The sequence below is a fragment of the Lygodium microphyllum genome, chromosome 7, assembly GCF_053477565.2.
Source record: "Lygodium microphyllum isolate KBCC chromosome 7, Lygodium_microphyllum_v1.1.10, whole genome shotgun sequence".
Classification (NCBI taxonomy): domain Eukaryota; kingdom Viridiplantae; phylum Streptophyta; class Polypodiopsida; order Schizaeales; family Lygodiaceae; genus Lygodium; species Lygodium microphyllum.
Genome location: NC_141141.1, coordinates 57,423,665 through 57,447,599, shown reverse-complemented (window position 1 = coordinate 57,447,599; position 23,935 = coordinate 57,423,665). Strand labels below are relative to the sequence as shown.

The following is a 23,935-nucleotide window of genomic DNA, read 5'->3' as shown; positions in this document are numbered from 1 at the left end:
TTGCACATACTTAAGCAAGATCTTTGGTCGTGGCTTCACCCTTCTGTTTCAGGTTTTACTTTTCATTCTGCACAATATGCAACCACTTGGTCGCGGTTGGACAGAATGTATATCATGCAGGGGGATGATTTTCTTCCCGAGATGCTGGAGATGAAGGTCTTGCAGCAATATGCGTTGTCGGATCATTTTCCCCTCCAGCTTGAGATGCGGGCTCAATCTGTTGCACCTTTTATGCAGTTACTGGATAAGCTCCCTTTACGCTTCAACTCTTCTTATTTGAAGCATCCAATTTTTCAGGATTATATGCAGCAACTGATTGAGAGGTTCTTATTGGACTTCGCCTCTGAGGGCTTGGCTTCGTTTGCACGCCTGCTCTCTAATGTGCAGCGGGTTGCTCGGCAGTATGGGATTCACACTGCCTCTCTTTGTCGCCGACGTTGACTTGCAGCAGAGGACTTATTGGCCTTGGTCCGTTCCTTGCTCCTGGATTCCCCAGATGATGATTTTCTGCTGTCACTGGAGCGCCGTTTGGCCCATCTTATTCAAGTCTTTAGCTTGAAATCTTATCAGCAGGCCAAGCTGCATAACTTGACTGACACATTGCAAGATAATGCCTGCCAGTCTCATAAGTTCTTTCGCGCCTTGCATGCTTCTCCGGCTCGCGAAAATATGACTCGACTTCAGGACTCGGAAGGTCGCATGGTCACTGATCCGCCGACCATTATCAATATGTGCAGAAATTATTTTATGGATCTTTTTGGTTCTTCTTCCTTGCCGTCTAGCCAGGTTACGCATGCCCGCTCGGTCTTCTATCAGCTGGTCCACCAGCAGGTTCCGTTTGATATGCAAGCCTCTTTGGAAGCTAAAAGTATGGCCCCAAAATGAAGGATGACACACACCAATGGCAATCCCACATCCAACAAAGAAGCCATCAGTCAGGGCGTTATCGATAATACAAATACAACATTGGGTATGGATAATTCATCTCCAAATACCCAAGTACTAATTGCCATCTCCGCTATTCATTGAGGCATAGGTATGCATATGAATTCATTTTAACAAGTAGCTTGAATTTATTTTCGATAGTTAACGAACTCATAAGGGATCAGAGGATAATTCTTTCCGCAACCAAAGATAACCATGCATAGATTTATCCCTATGGCGCATTGAGGTTCGCACAAATCCTTGAACCCAAATACAATCATTGCATCCCAGTGTTACGCGACAAAATCATATGTAGCATGAGAAGCGTATAAGGTTACCTTGAGGGTTATGCACATAGATGGTACATGCATGGGGAAGAGTATATGAAATATACATCAACGGTACATGAAATGATCTTGCATTAAAATCTTGTATCCATCCTATAAAGGTTTCGCATAAAATAATGGTCAAATAGTTTACCTTGTGCTGCCAAACCATGAGTTGATTACAACTTGCACAATAATTTGAGAATTATTTTACATAGGAAGATAGTCTTGCTTTGTTACAAATTTTTCTCGCATTATTTGCCTTAGTAGAAAGAAAGATAAAGTCAAGTTAAAATTCTGCATAGTATCGCTCTTTGATCCCAAGAGGGAGAGCGAATATGTGATGGAAATGTTATCACAACTATTTTCACAATGTTTGGAAAAGAATACTATTGTTTTTGTTGGTTGATCGAACAACACCCTAAATGCTTTTGCATTCAACTGATTGTTGGATTGTGGTTTGGATGATTATTCCAAGTGCTTATGATTAATGGTAAATTCATGGCAGGGGTCTGTGATGACAAGTTGCCATGGGGATAAAGAAATGTTTTCTTGGAAGATGATACTAGGCTGATTGCCTTGATTGTGCTTGATTCTTAATTGGATTAATTAAGGAAATGATATTTTGCGCGGATGGATCCTCTCCAAGGTTACACTGTGGTTCAACTCGAGAAGGGCACTGCTTGATTCACGGGCCGAAGGTCGAGTGGTGAAAAGGCCAACCACGGAAATTGTGTCTCACTCCTAGGCTGCTTGTGGGTCGGGTGGAGCTCTGGACATCCCTTGCCTAGTCTGGAACGAAGTTGAAGATTGCCGTGAGTCCAACGTCTGTGGCGTTGGAAGATCCTATTATAGATAAATGATGAAATTTTTGGTGCCATGTGATTTGGACCAATTACTTCTGCAGGGCAGAACGGATATATAATTTCTTCTGTATAGGTAGGAGACAAAGATTAACTTGAAGATAAGTTAAGGAATTTGTTTGAACTTGTTTGTCAAAAGGACTGCTTGCTTTGTTTTCGTGTCAGTGCTATAAGTTACGTGAAAGAACCTTGTTCCCTAAAAGGCTTAATTAGAAAAGCTGATTTTAAATGTCACACATAAATGTGCTAGGACCTAATTAGATAACTAAAGAACACCTACTGAGGGAAGAGGGTGGGCGAAACTCTTGACAGGTCTGTCCTATGGTAGGGTGGTCCCAGAGATCTGGGAGGCTTCTCACAAGGTTTTACCATTGTCTGACCCTTAGAAATTGTTAAGTTAGAAATTTGATTCATGTTGTTTTAGGGGACCAGAATGGAACTATGCTCTATGGGTAGAGAGGTTGAGCGGCTCATCCCTCTCGTTTCCCATTCTCTTTGAACCAAGTGTGACATGGATTTGCTTCGGCTTTGGTATCTCTACGTAAAGTAGGATGTCCAGGGCACGGACGCTAGAATGCTATCAGGAGACCTTGACCACTAGGGATCCAGATTTCAGGTCGATCCTAGTGGGTTCGGCCGCGAACGTCAGCCGCGAACGTTCCGTTGCGAGGCGACTCGAGAAACCCTAGGTGACAAATCCTGTAACATTCCATGGGAGTGCCGGGCGGTGTCACTATTCTTGATGGACCGCTAAAAACGTGCTTGGATAGTCGATAGGTGGACACGTTACAGTTGGTATCAGAGTGAAACTTCGTAATGATGCGTGATTGCTTAATGTATGGTCCGTAGACATATCCTAAACAGAATTACCTAAGTGGTATGGATTGATTGCCAGGCACCTTCTGCACCCATGAATACTGACATGCAAGAGAAGAAATTTCTTCTCAAGTAGATTAAGGCACCCGAGTTTGGTGGAGAAGGGATAGACGTTGAAGTGGAGGCGGAGATATGGATTGAGTCGATGAATGATTATTTCTCTACCGCAGGAACTGCTTCTGCCAATCAAGCAATGATAGCTAAAATTAAGTTAGTTGGCTAGGCTCGGATATGGTGGAAGCAATGGTGCAAAGATCAAGGTGTTTTTGAAGCCCTTGTCACTTGGGCTTAGTTGAAAGATGCTGTATGTGGACGATACCTTCCGCCAACCTACTAGACTTTGAGGATGAAGGAATTCTTCAAGCTCAAGCAGCTGGAATTAGCCTTGGAAGCCTACTACTCAAAGTTTATAAAGCTACTAAAATACGCACCGTCTATGGATATTGTGCAGTAAGTATCCAAGTTTTGCCATGGCCTGAACACTCCTCTGAACCACTGTCTTGAAGCAATGCGTCCAATAGACTTGCAAGATGCATTACTTCGAGCAAAGCCAATCATCCAAGAACTTAAACCGGGCAATTGTGACAAAGATGATTCTTGAGATCAGGACAAGAAATGCCACACGTGCGGAGAGATAGGGCACATCCGTAGGAGATGTCCCTACCATCAATGCTTCCACTGCAATGAGCTAGGGCATGTCCAAATGGAGTGCCTTAAGTCCAGAAGATATTGAGCCTCCAAGGAAACGGAGCTACGTGAGTACAGTCTTTGGATGAGGAATCAGATGAAGACGAAGACCTAGAACCTACTACACCTCTTCAAGATGATTAGAAATCCTAGAAATTTTATCGACATGTAATACAACTTGTATTGAAATAAACCTTACTCTTGTAACTACAGTTAACTCGAGTAATATGAGTTGCATCAATTTTGAGCTTAAAACTTACAAGTGATCAAAGATACTTTAGCAAGGAAGGATAGTTCTAACTTGCAATGAATTTCTCTTAAGTTGTTTCTTATCAACTAATATAGATTGGGTCTTACAAGAACGTTGAAGCTTGGGAGTATTCTTTGGTATTACAAGCAAAGTTGCTATCCACGGGTCTCAGTATAGATCTAAAAAGAGGACGATCCGGAAACAGAGTTTCCAAGATAAAGGATCACTTCAGTTCGCTAAAAGGATCCTAGGGCAATTTGGTCTAAAAAAGAGAATCCTGCCAAAGCCAACTAAGAATCTTGTGACCCCAAGTGATAAAGCTCTGCGCTGTTTCTATTGCAAGGAGTTAGGTCATTTCAAAAGGGAATGTCCAAAGCACCCTAAACAACGATGCTCCGAGTGCGACAACATTGGACATATCCACGCTAATTGTCCCAACAAGACTCAAAGAGAACTAGAATGTATAAGGAATGAAGTTGTACAAGATTCAGGGATCCAGAATCTACCAGGTACTTAAGAAAAATCTAGAAGACATTCATGAGATGTAACTATAATAAACTTTTCTCTTGTAATCCAGACTCGGATATATCAAATACAATAAGTTGTTGTCTTAAAAGACTGCATGCTTATGAGTGGTCAGAGTGTCGCAATGAATGCATGATGGGTCCTACCCCACAGGTTCTAGAATGAAATCTCCAATTCCTTTTGAGACGAGAACATTTCGAGTTCTCTAAGGGGGAGAGGATGTAATAACCCTCCTTGCAGCGTATAAAACCCCCCCTCTTATAACTTTTAAATACGTCAAGTTTACCTTGTGCTGCCAAACCATGAGTTGATTACAACTTGCACAATAATTCGGAAATTATTTTACATTGGAAGATAGTCTTGCATCGTTGCAAATATGTCTCGCATTCTTTGCCTTAGGAGAAAGAAAGATAAAGTCAAGTTGAAATTCTGCATAGTATCGCTCTTTGATCCCAAGGGGGAGAGCGGAAGTGTCCAGCATAAACATTGAGTGAAGCTCTGTCCTGTCACGTTACACTGTTGCCTTCCGCCACGACTACTCGCATTGCCCCCAACTGATTGTGCCTACCCGTTTGCCCGTGCCTGCCCCATCTGACCCGCCCGCCGCAGACTGCTCACCCCTGTCCCGTGACTGATCGCAGCGCAGAGTTTTCTTACTACCCCTAGAGGTGCGAATCTTCGTGGTACGCAAGGCTAGGAGCGGTAAGGTCCATCTACTAGCACCACCGGATGGACCAAACTATGCCTTCTTCTGTCAGACCTCTCACACAGGAGGTTGGACGATGACTCAGGTAGAGGAGGAGGTGAAGAGCTAGGTGGCAGATCACATTTCCCAGTGGATAGGAGAAGGTGGACTGACACTTTTCTCCCAGTAGTGGGAGAGCTGTATGATGGACATCAACTGGTGGGCAGGGGCAGAGGTCCCTCATTTGAGCATTATCTTTCGAGCCCCCCCCGCAATGCAGAGTGCCAATAGATGTGATTGAGTGGCCCCTAGCATAGGCGGCCCGTTTCTACCAATGTACAGAGTCTCGCCTCTCAGCTTGGTTGATTGATGCCCTGGTGGTACCACCAAGCGCATCCATCATGCCCTACCATGGGGAAATGGAGTTCACCTTTCACGCCGGCAGCGAAGTGTATCTGCATGCCTCATAGCTCCTCCTCTTTGTCTGCAGCTTCCATGCTGAACATGTGCTTGTTCGGCCAGTCATAGGTTTTTCCATGAGTTTACACCTTGCATCCTGGAATGTGAATAGCCTCCACTATAGTAGGGCACGTGGATCCAGGAAGTTGATTGTTTGGCAGGAGCTGCAATCTGCCCTTGCCGGACAGATCGACATCTTATTTCTACATGAGTATAAGCTTACGCCCACCCAAGCTCAGAGGGTAGGAAAGGTACTCCTGGGCAGCTCACACACTTACTGGGAGCACACCATCGGTGCCCACGGCAGGAGCGGAGGCGTATGCACCTCTATTGGCATAAGTTTCACCGCTTGTGTAGTATGAGACCACGGGATGATAGTGGCAGGGAGGGTTCTATGGATCAGATTGGATATTAGGGACTCATGCCTCGGAGTCCTCAATGTCTATGGCCCTACTGAGGTTAGGGCACGCAAGCAGCAGGTTGTGGGTGGAGATTGCGGATGGACTCCTAGAGGTGGACTCTTGGATTGTTGGAGGAGACTTCAAAAACTTGGAGGCCTTAGAGGACCCAGTAGGGTAGAGGCAGAAACTACCAGGGCATGATTGGGGAGGAGTAGGAGGCATAGGAGGTCTTCCTACTGGCAGTAGGAGCATGCGATGCTTGGAGAGATCCTGCCTTCCATAGGAGGGAGAGGTCGCTGGATTTCTCTTGGAGATACAGGCAACTAGGTGGTGTCTTGTTGGAGCGGTTGGAAAGGTTTTATGTGGGAGAGTGGGGATGCTCTCGCAGAGGCCAGATTGGGCAATTGGCGAGTACCATGCTGTCCAATCATTGCCTGGTTCTCCTAACACTTGATCCTCTAGCATCTACCCTGGATGCACGATACTGTCGGATCCTGGACTTGATCTATAGGAGGGAGGAGGTGATGAGAGAGAATAAGCAGATTTGGACTAGGGAGTGGGGCAGGAGGGACTGGATCGCAGAGAAGGTTGCAGAGGTCCTAGTCGAGTCGAGCAGTATTTGCCAAGAGGTAGCCATACAGGCCAAGAAGTAGAGCTGGGAGGACGAGAGAGCACTTCGGTGGGACCTTGCAGCCACGCAGAGATTATTATAGAAGGCACTAGGGGATCCCACCCTCCAAGCATGGGAGGTACGCGCACGAGCTGCCATTGCTGGCCTTGAGGACAGGCGCTCGGAGTTCTCTTTCCGCATCTCAACAGCTTTTTTGGCGCAGAAAGGGGACACGATGTGTAGAGAGTTTTTCCAGGTTCACCAGCCTTGTACCTTAGGAGAGTAGATACGCAGCCTTCGAGATCAGTATGGGAGGACTCATTCTAGCCCAGATGAGGTGATGGAGATTACCACCGACTACTACAGGTGCTTGTTTCAGCAGGAGATAGCCTCAGCCAAAGGACAACGATGTAGACAGCAGGTCTGGGATCACATCCCGTCCCTTGTCACAGAGGAGATGGAATGCTCCCTTCTAGCCCCCTTCACTGCGAAGGAACTTGAGGAGACTTTCCATACACAGGATGGGCAGAAATGCCCGGGAGAGGATGGCCTCTCGAAGGCTTTCTTCACTACCTACTGGGAGGTGGTGAAGGACCTCCTACTGATGGCATTCCAGGAGATTTTCACTTCAGGACAGATGCCATGGAGTCTCTCGGTAGGCCTTATGAGTCTTCTCCCCAAAGGGGGAGATAGATTGGAGCTTTCCCAGTGGAGACTGATCACCTTATTGTCAGTGACCTATAAGGCACTGGCAAAGATGATTGGTAGGCGACTACGCCCCGTGCTTCCAGACATTATCCGTGACACACAGACAGGCTTTGTCCACGATAGGAGCATCCTCGACAATATATTCACCTTCTTTGAGGCGATAGAGTGGGCTCAGCACAGTGGGCAGAGACTGGCCGTACTACTCTTGGATTTCGAGAAAGCTTATGACAGGGTGGACTGGGATTTCCTAGAAGGCACCATGGTGAGGTTGGGTTTCCCCTAGGCTTGGATTCGCGGGGTCTTCGCACTTTACAGATCGGCCACCAGTAGGGTTCTCATAGGTGGTAGGCAAGGGGAGGAGTTTCGGCTGGAGAGATTGGTCCTACTCTTTGCCCCATTGCCCCGTTGCTCCCTTGCCCCGTACCTGTTTCTACTCTTTGCAGAGGCGATGTCCCATTTTCTCAGGTCTTAGGTGAGTGGATTACGCTGCCTCCGACTTCCCGTAAGGGAGGAGAGCTCCGGATCATAGACTCAAAGTATTAGAGTATGGCCCTTTTGGGAAATCTAGTCGTTCGTGGCCTCACACCAGGAGGGCAGACTTGGAAGGTCCTATTGCAAGAGGGTCTTCAAGAGTGTAGACTGAGGCTCGATGGTGTGTGGAGGCCGTCCCTGAGATGGATCTTCATGTCAGCCTAGATAAACCCCCCCACCCCCCCCCCCCCCCCCCCCCCCTCCCAATTGCCTTTCCTACGCAGCTTGCTCCACGTGTGGCAGGGCTTCCGTAAGGCCCTAATCCAAAGCTCCCCAGGCTACGAGGAGGAGATAGACCGTCAGCCGGTGATCTAGAACCCCCAAGTCAAAGATCGGGATGGGGTATAGATTGGTGACCACCCCCATATCCAATGGGTTGGGTGGGAGGCCGGCCCGGCTTGTACCATCAGGACATGGTGGGAGGTGTAGAGGTTGGTGGACAAGGAGATGTTGCATCGAGTATTAGGCTGCTAGAGAGGAGTGGAGCTGAGGAGAAGGGAGATAGATGCAGCAATACCTCAGGGGTGGCTTGCTCCTCCGATACGAGAGCCGATAAAGCTTGGGGAGGTATGGGCCACTAGGTTTTCACTAGTAAGCATCCCTCTCCAAGTGGCCGGTAGAGGGGGCAGGGCTCTACTTGGGACTTTCTTCACCGTGCAGGAGGGGGGGTGTCTGGCTCTTGACAGGGGGTAGCAGGACGAGGGGATTGCTATCCTTTCATGGAGGAGGATCCGAGTGATTGGCTTTCAAGGGAAGACATGGTGGTTGGACGGACTCTTTTGTCTTCTGGCAGGAGCTCATGGAGTGGTGCCTCTGGATCTGGGAGGGTAGGCCACTTGATGAGTTGGAGTGGGATCCCAGAGAGTGGCTATGGCCTGCCACTGTGGTCACCAAGAAGCCACTGAGATTCCTGGAGTACACTACCAAGATTGGCAGATACGTACTGATGCAGGAGGATATGGATTGGGCGCCGTCGCGTAGTAGGCACTGGGCGGAGCACGGCATCACGGAGCCTTTCCGACGGACCTTTTGGCACCGCCTATAGGATAGCTGGAGACCGAGAAGGGTATCGTATTTCTTATGGCTGGTGGCACATGGAGGCTTGGTGGTGGGAAGTTGGCTAGCCTAGATGCAGGAGGGAGTTTGTAAGCGTTGCACACAGTAGCTTCTGGAAAACCCAAAACAATGCCTTTGGTTGTGTGAGATGGTGCAGCTAGTGTGGAGAGGAGCATGCCGCGTCCTTCGTTGCATGGCTCCTAGCCTTGGATGCATCTCTTGGGGAGCTTTCTTCTAACACGTAGCTAGCCAGGGCCATCACCTTCTGTATGAGGCTGGGATGCAGGACATGATATTCATCATCGAGGCAAGGTCGTGCGCAGTGGTCGGTTTGGAGGCTCAACGCATCCGCCAGGTATTGGAGCCCATAGCAGACCGCTTTGAAGTATGCGAGATTATAGGGAGTCTTACTGGATGGCCTATCTGGAAGGCACAATGTCAGGAGGTTTTTGGCGGTGACAGTCTTTCAGTACAGGCGACCTTAGCAGAGCTCTGGACCTCCATCATCCACTCCCTCTGCGGACAATAGAATCAAGTGCAGGGCGAGTCTAGGGCTCGTCAAGAGCTTCATTGTCACTTCATGCGCACTTGGGGCAGCCAGGACCTATTTTTCAAGATGTACGTAGGCAGCCCCAAATGGCGTTACACCCCCCCTCCATGGCTTCGTGTCCCCATCCCCCCTAGACCGCCCTGAAAGGCTTGTACATTTGATATGTTTGCGACTCTGCATCAGCTCTAGCTAGTCTGTTGAGCATGAGCACTTTCTTATATTCAAAGGGTTTTTTCTTGAAGTAATATAATTAGCCACTCTTTATTTGCAAAAAAAAAGGGAAAGAGCAAATATGCGATGGAAATGTTATCGCAACTATTTCCGCAATGTTTGGAAAAGAATACCATTGTTTTTATTGGTTGATCGAACAACACTCTAAATGCTTTTACATTCAACTGATTGTTGGATTGTGGTTTGGATTATTATTCCAAGTGCTTGTGATTGATGGTAAATTCATGGCAAGGGTCTGTGATGACAAGTTGCCATGGGGATAAAGAAATGTTTTCTTGGAAGATGATATTAGACTGATTGCCTTGATTGTGCTTGATTCTTAATTGGATTAATTAAGGAAAGGATATTTTGCGTGGGTGGATCATCTCCAAGGTCACACCATGCTCAACCTAAGAAGGGTATTGCTTGATTCACGGGCCAAAGGTGGAGTGGTGAAAAGGCCAATCATGGAAATTGTGTCTCACTCCTAGGCCGCTTGTGGGTCAAGTGGAACTCTGGACACCCCTTGCATAGTCCGAAACGGAGTTGAAGACTGCCATGAGCCCAACGTCTATGGCGTTGGAATATCTTATTCTAGATAAAGGATGGAATTTGTGGTGCCATGTGATTTGGACCAGTTACTTCTGTAGGGTAGAAGGGATATATAATTTCTCCTATATGGGCAGGAGACAAAGATTAACTTGAAGATAAGTTAAGGAATTTGTTTGAACTTGTTTGTTAAAAGGACTGCTTGCTCTGTTTTCGTGTCAGTGCTATAAGTTACGCGAAAAAACCATGTTCCTTGAAAGGCTTAATTAAAGAAGCCGATTTTAAATGTCACACATAAATGTGATAGGATCTAATCAGATAACTAAAAAATGCCTATTGAGGGAAGCGGGTGGGTGGAATCCCCGACGGGCCTGTCCTACGGTAGGGTGGTCCTAGAGAACTGGGAGGCTTCTCACAACTGACCCTTAGAAATTGTTAAGTTAGAAACCCGATTCATGCCGTTTTAGGGGACCAGAATGGGACTATGCTCTATGGGTAGAGAGGTTGAGTGGCGCATCCCTCTCGTTTCCCATTCTCTTTGAACCAACTGCGACATGGGTTTGCTTCGGCTTTGGTATCTCTGCGTAAAGTAGGATGTCGAGGGCCCGACACTAGAATTTGTCAAGAGACCTTGACCACTAGGGATCCAGATTTCAAGTTGATCCTAGTGGGTTCGGTTGTGAACGTTCCGTTGTGAGACGGACTCGAGAAACCCTAGGCGACAAACCCCGAAATATTCCATGGGAGTGCCGAGTAGCGTCACTTAGATTTGTTTCTCGATGGACCGCTAAAAATGTGCTTGGACAGCCGATAGGCGAGCACGTTACTGTATTGCACGGAAAGACATGGCTTGTGGCCATGCCTCTTGATCCCATTGTCCATCTTTTTAAGGATATCCTCGATTAGCCCTTTGACGAGTACACCTAGTCTTCTCAGTGAGTATTTTACTGTATCGAGGATATCACATTGGATTGCATGTCTTCATGTTTTGAGATATTTACGATGTACCTATTCTTATCGCTTGGCTTATGGATTTGGTTTTTGTTTGCAGGGGTACACGAACTCTGATTGGGGAGGAGATTCTGACACCCAACGTTCCCATGGCGGCTCTCTTTACCTTGGGCCTGTTACCCATCTCTTAGGCCAACTAAAAACAGAAGAAAATAGTAGCTTCCATGGCGGAGGTTGAGTACAAAACTCTCTTTGATGGTACCATGTAGACTATCTACTTGAGGAGCTTATGCACTTCATTTTCCATGCGACTCTCCTACCATTGTCTACTATGAAAACCAAAGTGCCATTGCCCTTGCACGCAATCTGATCATCACACCACAGATGTGACATGTGGGAGTTCACTTTCACTTCACCAGAAAGTAAGTTAAGCTAGGCACCATCCGCCTAGAGTTTGTGCCTCCATAAGATAATTTTGTAGACATATTGACCAAGACAGTGCTTCAGTATTTGCTACCTAAGATCAGCTTGGGTGCACCCTCCCCCACTTCTTCAGATTGACAAGAAGAGATTGATTCTCCCCTTTTTTCCTTCCAGTTTGAGAAGGGACAACTTTCTTCTCTTGGTGATGATAGGATGTTGTTTACAGTTTTTTTCTCAGACATTATGTATATTGTACTTTATATCTTTATATGTATCATCAAGATGACATGATTGTAAAAGGGCGCTTGGACCAATGAACAATTTCCTTGTGAGACTACTGTCCAAGTGGCACCATTGAATAGCATTTTGCATGACCATGATCATGCCTTCATTGCCTCTTGCATAGCTCTAGTGTTGGGGGTAAATGTGCCTCTGCCTAGCCACCTGTGTATTACTACACTGACAGTACGCGCCATTGCACACTGCAGGTGGCGGGCGCCCGTCACTGTCACTTTATTCTTTATTCTTTTAGTGACAGTTTGAATAAAGGAAGGTCTGGTCACACATTGTGAATGTTGGAGTTCTCATTTGTGTCTCTCTCTCTTCTTGCTCTTGCTCTCCGCCATAGCTCACTTCCAAGCAAGCTTCGATCCTTCTTACCTTTCAACTGGTATCAGAGCTTGGCTTTCCGACTTCCCGAGCTTGGTTCGTGGCATTCTTAGCTTCTATTCAAATACGTACAGCAGTGTGTCTCCTTCTCGGCAGCCATAGCCGACCTTCCCGAGCTCCCGTCACTCCCCGGATTCCGGAGCACCTTTCGGGCCTATTGAGGCACCCTTAGGGCATTGCTACAGAGGTATTGGAGTATTCTTTCAGTGCTTTTATTCAGTTCTCAGGTTGCAGTCAATCAGGGCAGCCATAGCTAAAACCCTTGGAGCTTATATCTTGCTCCCCCTTGCATTTGGGCACTTGAGGCTTGTTGTGTGCATCCTTGGGCACCCCCTGGAGCCTCTAATCATTGCCATTGAGGCCACGTGGATGTACAGCAGCAAAAGAACACATCAGCAAATTTGCACCATTTTTGGCTGGTTCATGGACAGCATAGCACAGCAGCACACCTACTCCTTAGTGATGGCTATGTCATGCTTTGGGCTTGGCAATGCACTTGGCTATGGTCTCTAACATGTGTTGAAAGCCTCCTTGATCATTGGCGTCAGATTTGGGTCTGATCTTTACATTCCTAGGACTGTTTACAGCAGTCCCACAGTTATGTTATGCAGAAGTAACGTTGGCATCTAATGCTATGCTTGTTTGGGTACTTTTACTTAACCTATTTGGTACCTATTGATGCCCGATTGTTTGGGGGATGCAAGGCACATGTTATGCCATCATTTTGGACTAATTTGCTTGCTGAAAATACTCAATTTTAACAGTAAATCTTTGCTGTACTAGAGTGGGCTGAAGCTATCTTACATGCCTTTGGTTATGCCTATTGGTTTCAGGCTATGTCTTTGGGATTTGCAATGAAGTATTGACCTTCGAGGTATGACATCAAGCTTGTCTTTGGTTCCGGATCTTCATTTGAGCTTGAGCTCAGCTTTGGAATGCATTTGATGCACAGTCTTGGATGTACATATGGCATGTATGTTACCTATGTCTGACCGGTCTTGACATGCTTGGCCTATGCCACTACTACATGCTAGTTACATTGTTTGGAGCCCATTGCTACTAGAGCCTTGTCTTGGCTTGCGTTTGGATTCCCGAAACTTACTTGGGATGTTTCTTGGCTTGCCAGAGTTGTATTTGGGATACAGTTGATGTCTATGGATGCTATAATTAGAGGTTACAGAGCCTATATGCTCATGATGTTTTATTGATGCTTGGTCTTGGATCTTTCTTCATTGGTGCTATCATATGCCTTTCGTGAGCTTCTTGGCTTGATCCATATGGCTTTTGTGCTAGTGGGAGCATCTTTGGATGCTTGACAGAGCAGGTGGTTTATGCTATTGAGCTTTGAGTCTTCTGAGACTGGGATCTTCTTCACTTGGATGTTGCATGGTTGATATGCCGTGGTCCACATAGATGTACTTGGGCTGATTTGGGCTTTGCACTCCCTAAGCATACACCTTCTTGTGTCAGGTTTTGCCAGTAGTGTTGTATACACTTTGCCCTATTACACAGGGGGTGTGCCGGCTTACTGCCGGATTCGTTTGACATGCTTGGGTGTTTGCTCGATGTCCGTATGACTGTCACATGCTGATTTATGCCCGCTTGATACTAGTTATGCTTTGATAGTCAGTGGTTGCCTTCGTGCATTTATTTTGCCAACAGTTTGCTCTTATTGTACTTGATTGTAATTTATTACAGCAAGTAGTTATGCATGGACTGATGTGGAATTTTTCATGCTAAATAATCTTGCTTGATGTACTTTTGATGGTACTTGATGGACAGCATCATTAAATACTCGTTTCTTGCCATTTTGCCTTGTTTTGGTGGTTTTTTTTGGTCATTTTCTACAATTTACAGCAAGCAGTTCCTACACTATTTCAGCTTGCAGTATGGTATCTTCTTCCACTGACGGTGCTATCTTCAACATCACTAAGCTTGATGTTAAGAATTATGTCTATTGGCCAAGTTTGGCAGGTATTGGTGCAGAAATCGTAGATAAAGCCACTAAGGATGCATGGAGAGCAGTCTGAAACTATGACTGATGACGAATGGGATGAGCTTGATGAGTTATGCAAGTCTACCCTCATCTTGTCTCTCACTGAACAGGTGCATTACAATGTGGTTGAGGAAGCACAGAGTGCTTGGCAGCTTTGGGATAAAATCAAGAATCTCTATGACCAGAAAAATCGAGCAAGTCAGATGTATTGGCTGAAGCAACTTATGGACCTGCGCATGAAGTAGAATATGACGATGTCTGTTCATTTGAGCCAGTTTCATGCTATTCTCAAGAACTTGACTTCGCAGGGTATTACCTTCAATGATGAGGTTACTCCATTGCTTTTGCTTGGGACTCTGAGTAAGTCATGGGATGTATTTCGCAGTGCCTTATGTGCTCCTGCTACTATTTTGAACTTGCCTGATGTAGAGAGTGCTCTTCTGCAAGAAGAGATCAACCGTAAGAACTTGGATGCCTCTCGTGTGTCGCATGCTTTGATTGTTAGAGGCAGAGATGGTAAGAACGACCGTGGCTATGGACATGGCAAAGACTTGCAGAAGTCTAGGTCTAAGTCACATGGTAAGTCACGCAGTAAGTCTCGTGGGAGAAATACTAATGTGACATGTCATCATTGCGGCAAGAAGGGTCATATACGCCCACAATGTCATGAGTTGTGCAATGAGGAGAGCAAAGATAAGGGGAAAGACAAAGTACAGGAAAGGTTCTCTGATCGTAGCACGGTACTTGCGAAATCCAGTGTAAAAATAGAGGAGATAAATGTCATGCACACTGATGAATCTGATGGGGAGTACATACTTGCAACTAGTTTTTGTGATGCCATGCCATTGACCGAGGTTCACTCTATGTATGCGCAGTGCTGGCTTTTGGATTCTGGTGCTTCATTTCATGTTACACCTTGTCGTGACTGGTTCCACTCGTACCGCATAGTCTCTGGCTTAGTTCGCTTGGGTGATGACAGGTGACTTGCTATTGTTGGCATTGGGGATGTACGGATGTAGTTCTCTATTGGTAGTACTTTTCTGTTATAGGATGTACGCCATGTACCTGCGCTTATACGCAGTCTTACGTCTGTAGGGCAGCTTGATGATGCTGGGTTTCATATATCTTTTGGGGATTCTGCTTGGAAGATCACTCATGGCAGACTTGTGCTTGCTAGAGATGCCAAGGCTAGTAGCCTCTATCCTCTTGTAGTTGATGGGTCCTCTGTTGATCTTGTTTTATTAGTGGGCTTCATCCCACATGTATCTCTTTGGCATGCCCGTTTGGGCCATATGTCCTTGAAGGGAATGAAAATGCTTTCTGGTTTTTGCAGTACTTACCGCCCCTTGACTATGCATGTTTTGATTTATGTGAGCATTGTCTTTATGGAAGACGGATTAGAAATACGCATATGAAGTGTGGTAGGACATGCATGAGTGAGCCCTTGGCATTGATACATTTGGATGTCTGTGGGCCCATGCCCTGTTAGTCTATGGGTGGCGCAAAGTATTTTGTGACGTTCATTGAGGATTTTTTGCGTAAAGTCTGGGCTTACCCCATTAAGCTTAAATCAAATGTCTTGGCTGTGTTTCAGAGATGGCTTGTATTGGAATAGTGGTGGATCTTGGATCTCCCCCTCAATTAGTGCCTTACAGCATCTCTAACTGGTTTGGTCATTTACCTCCCATTAAGCTATCTCTTTTTGAGTCAGTCATCCTTTGGAACCTTAGGCTAGTTAGACTTCATTTCCCTTAGGCTTAGACGTATCTTTACTTTTCTAGTCTTCTGCTACATATTGAGTCACTCACTTTTCTATCTCTTTCTGCTACATCTAACACTCACTCAACTTTAGTTATTTCACTTAGCACAATATCCAAAGCATCTCAATATGAAACATATGGTCTGTATTTTTCTTTTCTCGTCCTTTCATGCTAGGTTTTGTATTTTAGTTCAAGACTAACATTGTAGGTATTTACCAGTCCTAACTGGGCTAAAGGTTAGTTTGTTTGACTCTTGCCTTGGTGAGTATTGCCTCCATCAACATGGAGATGGAGAGAATATCTTCTCTTCGAGATGGGGCATCCTTTTTCCCTATCTTGGGTATCCATCTTTTTTTCTTTTAGTTTTTTATAATTTAGCCTTTCTTTACTACCCTCCTAGGTTCTTTCTTTTCATGTCAAGTAGATTGCTAATTTGGTGGTTGTGCCTATGATAATCAATCAGCATTAGAACCATCTGCTGAGATCGAGTACTGGCGAATCCCAACTGCCTTGGTGGTCATCCCCCTTGCATTTCTATATCAAATTCTAGCATTTCTCTTTAGGTTGTCTCGCTTGACTTACAGTTGCAACATCTCTCTGTAATTCTCCCTAGACTTCCATTTCTCATAGGCCACCTCTCCAAACTTAGTGAGGTTTCTCAGGAGCATGTATGTGACATTTTTAAAGACATTTCTATAGCGATTCTAGAGACTTTACAGCTATACAGTATAATAGTATGCTTGCTCTACTATATAGCAATTCTAGAGACTTCACAACTATATAGTAGAGTGAGCATACCACTTTGAGGAACCCAACCACACCATGCACAACCACTCTGAAATTGGTGTTCATGCCTTCAATTGAACAACGCAACTGACCTCCTCACTAGGGTGGTCAATAGACTGACACTCATGCACTTGTGCAAGGGCATTGGTCTTGCTCCTCTGCCTTATCAACATGAGAGAGGAGGAAACGGGGTTGGGGGGCTGGGGATGTGTGCGGGGTTTGGGCTCCTCTTCAACGAGCAATATAGAGATGGTGGGGAGGGTTTTTTTCCTTGTTTGTACATTTGAGAATCGATTTGTCTTATACTCTTCATTCACATCTATTCCTATGTGTATATCGATGATTCTAGTAATAGGGCACTTGGGAAAGTGAAAATTTGCCCTAGAAAAGCATTGCTCAAGTAACATCTACTGCACTAGCTACATTTCTTGTTTTATCTTGCATTATTCTTTGCATTTGCATTGTATTTCTGTATTATGGACAAGGGTGAAAACCCATTTTGGCACTCCTCCAATTGAAAACTCATCCATTGTGTGAAACTTGAGATGCTAGGAGGGGTTATTCTCTTTGTACATTCAAGAATTGAGTTGCCATATACCTCTTTTATTGACACCTATTCTTGTGTGAGCATTGATGATTCTTGTAACATGGCACTTGGAAAGTGAACAATTCCCCTGTGAGAGAATACCTCAAATGGCACTTGTTGCACTAGCATTTTGTGTTTCATCTTGCATTACCCTTTGGGTTTGCATTATATCTATGTATTATGGGTGCTTCTAAGGGTGAAAAACCATTTTGACATTTTGGCACCCCTTCAATTCATAGTGAGATAAGGCTATTCTTTACCCCTTTTCTCTTTTCATTTCTAGTAGAGGCCATGGCCTTCTACTTGACACATAGGTCCTTAGGTGTTCAAGGGATTAGATTGCATATCCTAGAGTTTGATCAGCTTCTATATGTGAAGTTTGCAAATTATATAGCAGTCTACTTAGATGGGGTTGATGGCAACTTTGTAGCAGTGGTAGAGATCTTCAGTAGAGCTTTAGATGCTCTCATTAGTTGGCACAAATCCTATGGATTTTGGGTATGTGACACAAAACAATCCGATTCAAGATCCCATGAATACTTCGTTAGTGAGATATCTTGAATCTCACGTGATATGGAGATAGACATCACATCAAAGGAGTTGGCACCTCTACTTTTGGTAAGGTCAGATTCATAGTTGCCGTTATTAGAGGTGGAGATCATGTATCATTTGGCCTTCACCAGTGAGCCCCGAGAAAATGAGGCAGCCTCTTCTCTTTAATTGCCAATGAGATCAGACTCCAGTCCTACTTTAGGACAGAGGATTCACATTCATTGAGGAAGGCTCTCTACATATGCTGCTTCCGCAGTGGGAGAATAGTTTTCTTTTTAGGTTTATCAAATGGGGCTAAAAGATACAGACTTTAGGCCTTAGGGGTGTTAAGCTACAACACAGAATCAAGATAGTGAGGAAGGGAGTGCCTCCTGAGTGGAGGACAGATTCAAGCACCTCTCAAACTTGGATTGGTCTCTTTTTATGGGAGACATCCGATTTCGTGTAACTGCAACTAGTAGAAATAGAGAATTTATCTTTACTGTGTTAGAAACAAATGGCTTTCAAGAGGAGAGATATTGGACTAGACAAAGTTCACAAGTTGCTCCCAACACAAGATAAGAGTAATGGCTCGATATGATAGGAGATGGTACATTGACATGGACACAACTTCTTACATGTTGGAGGATGGAGACACGGGGCTTATCAAAGGACAAACAACTTGCATGTTGGAGAGTAGGTTTAGAGAGAAGCATTTGTTGACAGACCTTGTGATGTGGTCTTCTTTGGTTACACCACCACACTGGGGAGGAGGATAGAAATGAGCAAGATCAAAGTAGAGCCAATTGTTGCACAACATTGGTATAGATAGGGTATCTCTGTACCTTTCTTAGCCAATGTTTGGAGGAGATTGAATGATAGCTTCAATCAAGGAAGATTTCACTCTCCATATGCCTAGCAACAAAGGAGTTTGGTTGTCAGCACATGGCTTGACTATAGGCTATAGCATGTTCCCTGCAGTTTTTTTGAGATGCGAAGTGCTAGAGGCACTCAAAGGCACTGCCTATGGCACTGCCTTCAGTCCCAAGAGGTTTGGAGGATAGCCCTCAAGATGGTTTCCAGTAGTACAATTGAGACTATGATAGTGACATGGGGGACGATTGCTTGGGATAGGGATAAGAGGCCCAACATTTGGATCTGAAGATTTTCAAGGGAGTCATTACTTTCTCATTGTCAGTCAACATTTGGGCATGATTCAGAGCCATGAGAAGGAAGAGAGATGCCTCTCTTTGCACTTGAGATTCTGGCACCTTCCTCCACTATGGTCTGGCTCTGAATTGTTTCAAACACAACCACACTATCGGTTGGGTAAGTCCACTTCCTTTGTTTTCAGGATGATCAATATTTACTTAGTAAAGTATGCAGGCAAGTCCAAAGTTTACATTCTTAATCAACAACACAATAGGTAGAGGATAGAAAACTTAGATACATCAGATCTAAACTGGAATGGAAAACAATGCTGTTACTCACCTTGTCAAGAGTTGGTGGAAACTGGGGCTCAGGAATTTCAAGTATCCGTGCAACACAAGAATCTTTACCAGCAAGATGGTTCCACTTGCTACTAGCTAATGCACATCCTGGTATTGCTAGTGCCAAGTCATAGCATGCATAACATTCCACAGTTGATTCCTTCACAGCTAAAAGAGGATTAATGGTGTTAACTTTATATGTATGTTTTAATCAGTAACTTGACAACATATATTTCAGGAAACTGACAACTTTCTTATTGCTTCCATATTGCCAGATCACACAAAAACTCACTTCAAGGGCCTTACATGTGCGTAGTGATGCAATGCTTAAACAAGGTCAAATCTAGCATAAAATCTTAGTAAGAGAATAAATCAAATCATTAAAAGGGTGGAAATACTGAACTATTCATAAGAAAAGTGTTTAACTTTATATGTATGCCATAAGCAGTAACTTGTCAACATATTTTCAGAAACAGACAACCTTTCTTATTGCTCATTTTCATTAAAGCAAATTTCATATTGTCAGATGACACAAAAACTCACTTCAAGGGCCTTCATGTGCATAGTAATGCAAAGCTCAAAGAAGCTAGCATCAATCTTAGTAATGAGCAGAAATAACCAGTCATTAAAAGGTAGGAATACTGATCTAATCATAAGAAAAGGCAGATTGTTGTTTTTCCAAGAAACTCTCTCAAGTTCCCTCAGGGTACAAGAGAAAGGGCCAAGAGGGAAGCCAAAACTACCCAATATGGGGGCAATAAATGGGTGTTGAGAGGTGCTCCCAAGGTGACTGCTTTAATGGGTAGAATCCTTATGGCAATAACATTTCTTTCTGCCCATTTTCTTTTTGTGTTGGAACCTTCTTTCTTTTCTTTTCTTTTTTTGTTTTGTGTGTATTTGTTTTGTTGTTGTTTGCTTGTGGAACAATTGATCCCTCCTCCTATGTCCTAGAGCAAAGAGCACACCTTAAACAATTTATTATGCTTAAAACACACAGAGGACTTGAAGTGATAAGAGTCCTAAGAGTGCTACTACATCCAAAAGTGCTTTGCCAATATAGAGGACTTTGCCTTTGAAGAACATAGCTATTGCAGCGTGCCTCTTACGAACACAAAGAGCATTTAGGAAGGGCTTTTAATCACTGCTAGTATAAGACAAACAAAGCCAATAAGTACACGATATGCACCTAAGGCTCATCAAGCAAGTGAATAGGATGTGTGATGACTGCTAGTTGTCCAATTCTCTTTTGACAAACATCCTTTTGATTGGGCAATACAATCATCTCTACACTCCAAAACTTGAATACCAGGTCTTTGATCTCATTTGTAATGATGTAACTCTGAGGTGGTCTTCTATGGCATGTCTCCAAATCCTCAAGGACAAAATCTCCAAGATATTAGGGGAGCCAAGATCATTATGATCATGATGTATTTGCTGATGATCTCCAAGCTACTCTAGTTGTTCACTACACAAAGCATGCGAACTTACTCTTAGCTCTAGGCATGATGGACATGGACGGGACCTTGGAATTGAAGATTCCAAATGTTTGAAATGTACTTTTAGTTGTGGCTTTTGATTGTACTGTGAAAGTTTGGACCAAAGATTGGGCTGGCCAAAAGTTTGCAGCAACCATTTATAAATTTGGACAGCCAAATGAAACTTTGGGCAGATACAATGCTTAAAATAACCATTAATCTCAATGTCTCTCATTCAGCTTCATGCAAGTTGTCGAGCCATTTTTGGGTTCGACAAACTCATTCCTGATATTGTGAGAGCAGGAACAGGATTGTGGAGGCTGGTACAGAATTACAGCTGTCTAGAACAGCAGCGCCATCATCTGGAGCAGCATTGTGACCGGCAAGAGAAGCTCCTTCTGCATGTGTTCACTTCTCTAGCATTACAATTGTTGTCTTAGATTTCTCCATCCTTTTTTTTTGTGAAGGACTTTGAACTCAAGAATAAAAATATTTTCAAAGGGCCTTCTGGCCAGCCAGGCAAACTCAAAGATAGATACAAGCCAAGAAGCCACGAGGCTACAATGACAAGAGAAGGGAATCATGGAGCTTACTTGCCAATATGATAGTCCTCAAACATGGCCAATATTACCATGGATACCTTATGTTGAATCAAAAATGAATGCATTATGTGTCCTCCAAATGTCCCAGAGACCAGTCTAACCCATAACATGAAAGGGATGGGGTTGCTCTAACTGTGAAGCAGCTATCAATGAAATCTTGCCCAAAACCTAGGAATGGATGATTGTATGTTGCCATGTCACTTAAGTCTACACTCCAGAAATGAAAACCTAGATCTATCTAGCCACTCGGCAAGATATGAAAGAGATGAGTGAGAATCTCATCACATGTGATACAGAAGATGCATTTACTATGGGAGATCTTGTGGCATTGTAGCATATCGTAGGTGGGGAGGCCCCCCTATAAGAAGCCTCCAAATAAATCCCCTTGTCAGGAATTCTAAACCTCTGAATTGAGGCAACCATTTATGCCACTTAGCTTTACTGTCCCTAGAAGAGCAAACTTTGTTTGGTTTCTCAGTCACCTATCTCTTACCCTCAACCATCTTATGATAAATCTGATTGCCTGGTCACTTCAAACACTCATCCAGGGACAAATTTGTAATGCAAACAAAGGGGAATGCCACTGAAGCCCTTCCTCTGAACTGATCCCAATCAGTCAATAACCCTAAGGAACCCGAAATTGACAGATATGGTGGAATTAATAAACCAAAGACTGATGATCAGTTGGACTGCAATCACATTATCATCTAACCATACCTGCAAGCCTACAGAATTAAGCCTGCAAACTTGGACTATTTTTATTATAGCAACTCACCCAATCTTTTCCTCTCATAATGATAGGAACACTGGAACAATCGCAATGTGCCACCCCAAGGTCGTGTACTGGGGGAGAAACTGAGAAATATTTCATCATATGGATCAATCTTGACAAGATCAAGGATAGCCACACACAAAAAAGTGTGGAAGCAATTCAGGATATTAACAAAATCCAAGACCATGATATGGAAAATCTGGAAGAAATAATGAATGCTCTATGTGATCAAACAATGCAGAAAATCAGAGAGGAAATGCATGCAAAAATAGAAGCGTGGAAAAAGGTACATAACAACATATGGGCACATTTCACCTTGTTGAGGACATTGAGAGGTTTCTTCAAGAGAGGATTAACAAATTACAAATTGACATAGCTACCTACAAAATTCAGCTTGGACTCTGCAAAAATGAGAATTGGGAGATGATGTTGATTATGCCTGTAAAGGTGACAACTGATATTAAGGAGCTTAAATCACTGATGGAAAAGGAACTCCAACATAGGAAACAATAGTAAAGAAGGCCCATGAGAATTTGGCAGGAAATTCAAAAGGATTGTAGTAAAGGAGGCCCCATCAAGCAAAGATACATTTGTGAATGTCGCACTAGAAAAGGAAAAGAGAAGGAAAATCAAAGCCATACATGTTTGAGTAGTGGGGTGGAAGAAAACGAACAGCCCACTAGATGATGTCAAGATTCTATGTAGGAAGCTAGGGGTACCCAACACTTTTATTGTTGAGACTGCATGGAAAGTGGGCATTGACTTGGCCTCTAATCCTTTTGGAGACACAAAAGCTCTCAAGGGAGCAAAAATCTACCTTGAGGATGACCTTACACCAGCACAACTAGCCCGTCGACAAGAGTGCATGCCATGTATTCAATATTATATCTTCTCCCCAACCAATTTAGCTTTTTTGTTGCTGATAACCAAGCTCTTTTTACTTGTGGTAAAGAAACCTTACACTACATGCTGCATAATTTGGTGTTTTCTATTGCTTTAAGATTTCTACTTTTTCATCGTGTTTCAAATGGCAAGCACCATTGCATGGCTGATTTTCTTTCTTGACTATTAAAATGAGATTTTCTTTCTTGACTAAAAAAATGAGAGCTAATGATCAGCTCCCACATACTCCTTTTATTTGAATTTCACACTAGTGTCAAATTGAATCAAAGTAATTCTCACCAGAGGAAAGCTTGAAAAGTATTTGACAATAAACTCATTTTTTTTCTCAAAGAAAAGAGTAATCTACTAGTAATCACCTCAGGAAGAAACTTCCCAAGGTCAAATACATAATAAGCTAGTGTGGGACTCCAATAATACGTGAAAAATAAAACACAAAGATAAATTCAAGTCAATTAGAACAAGGCCATATCAATATACAGGCACATGTTTAAAAGCACGAAACTGACAGCATCCTTAGGAAGATCCATGCATGAATTGTTTGAATTGACACTTCCCAAAAATTGTCTCTCAAAAAATTATCCAATCAAGGTTGTGGTGGCCTACAAAAGTTGTGCTACCCATGTCAAAATTGAGATGGATGCCCATGACAAGACGCCTAACCCTCATGAACATTTGAAAAATTAGATGTCAATTTTGTGGAAATCCATGAGTCTAGCAGCTCAAAACACTCAAGCTTGATATATCATAGTGGCTACTGACCATCTTACTAACTGGGGAGAGG

General features: G+C 44.0%; 1 protein-coding gene across 3 annotated transcripts in view; it reads right to left on the bottom strand.

Moving 5' to 3' along the window:
• Positions 1 to 23,935, bottom strand: part of LOC148033477 (uncharacterized) — a 277,944-nt gene that overhangs the window by 57,856 nt on the left and 196,153 nt on the right. For all 3 annotated transcript variants that reach the window (XM_087681411.1, XM_087681412.1, XM_087681413.1), the window contains exon 13: positions 19,404 to 19,562. In XM_087681411.1, coding sequence (XP_087537537.1) covers positions 19,404 to 19,562 — 159 coding nt within the window. The remainder of the gene's footprint in view (positions 1 to 19,403; positions 19,563 to 23,935) is intronic.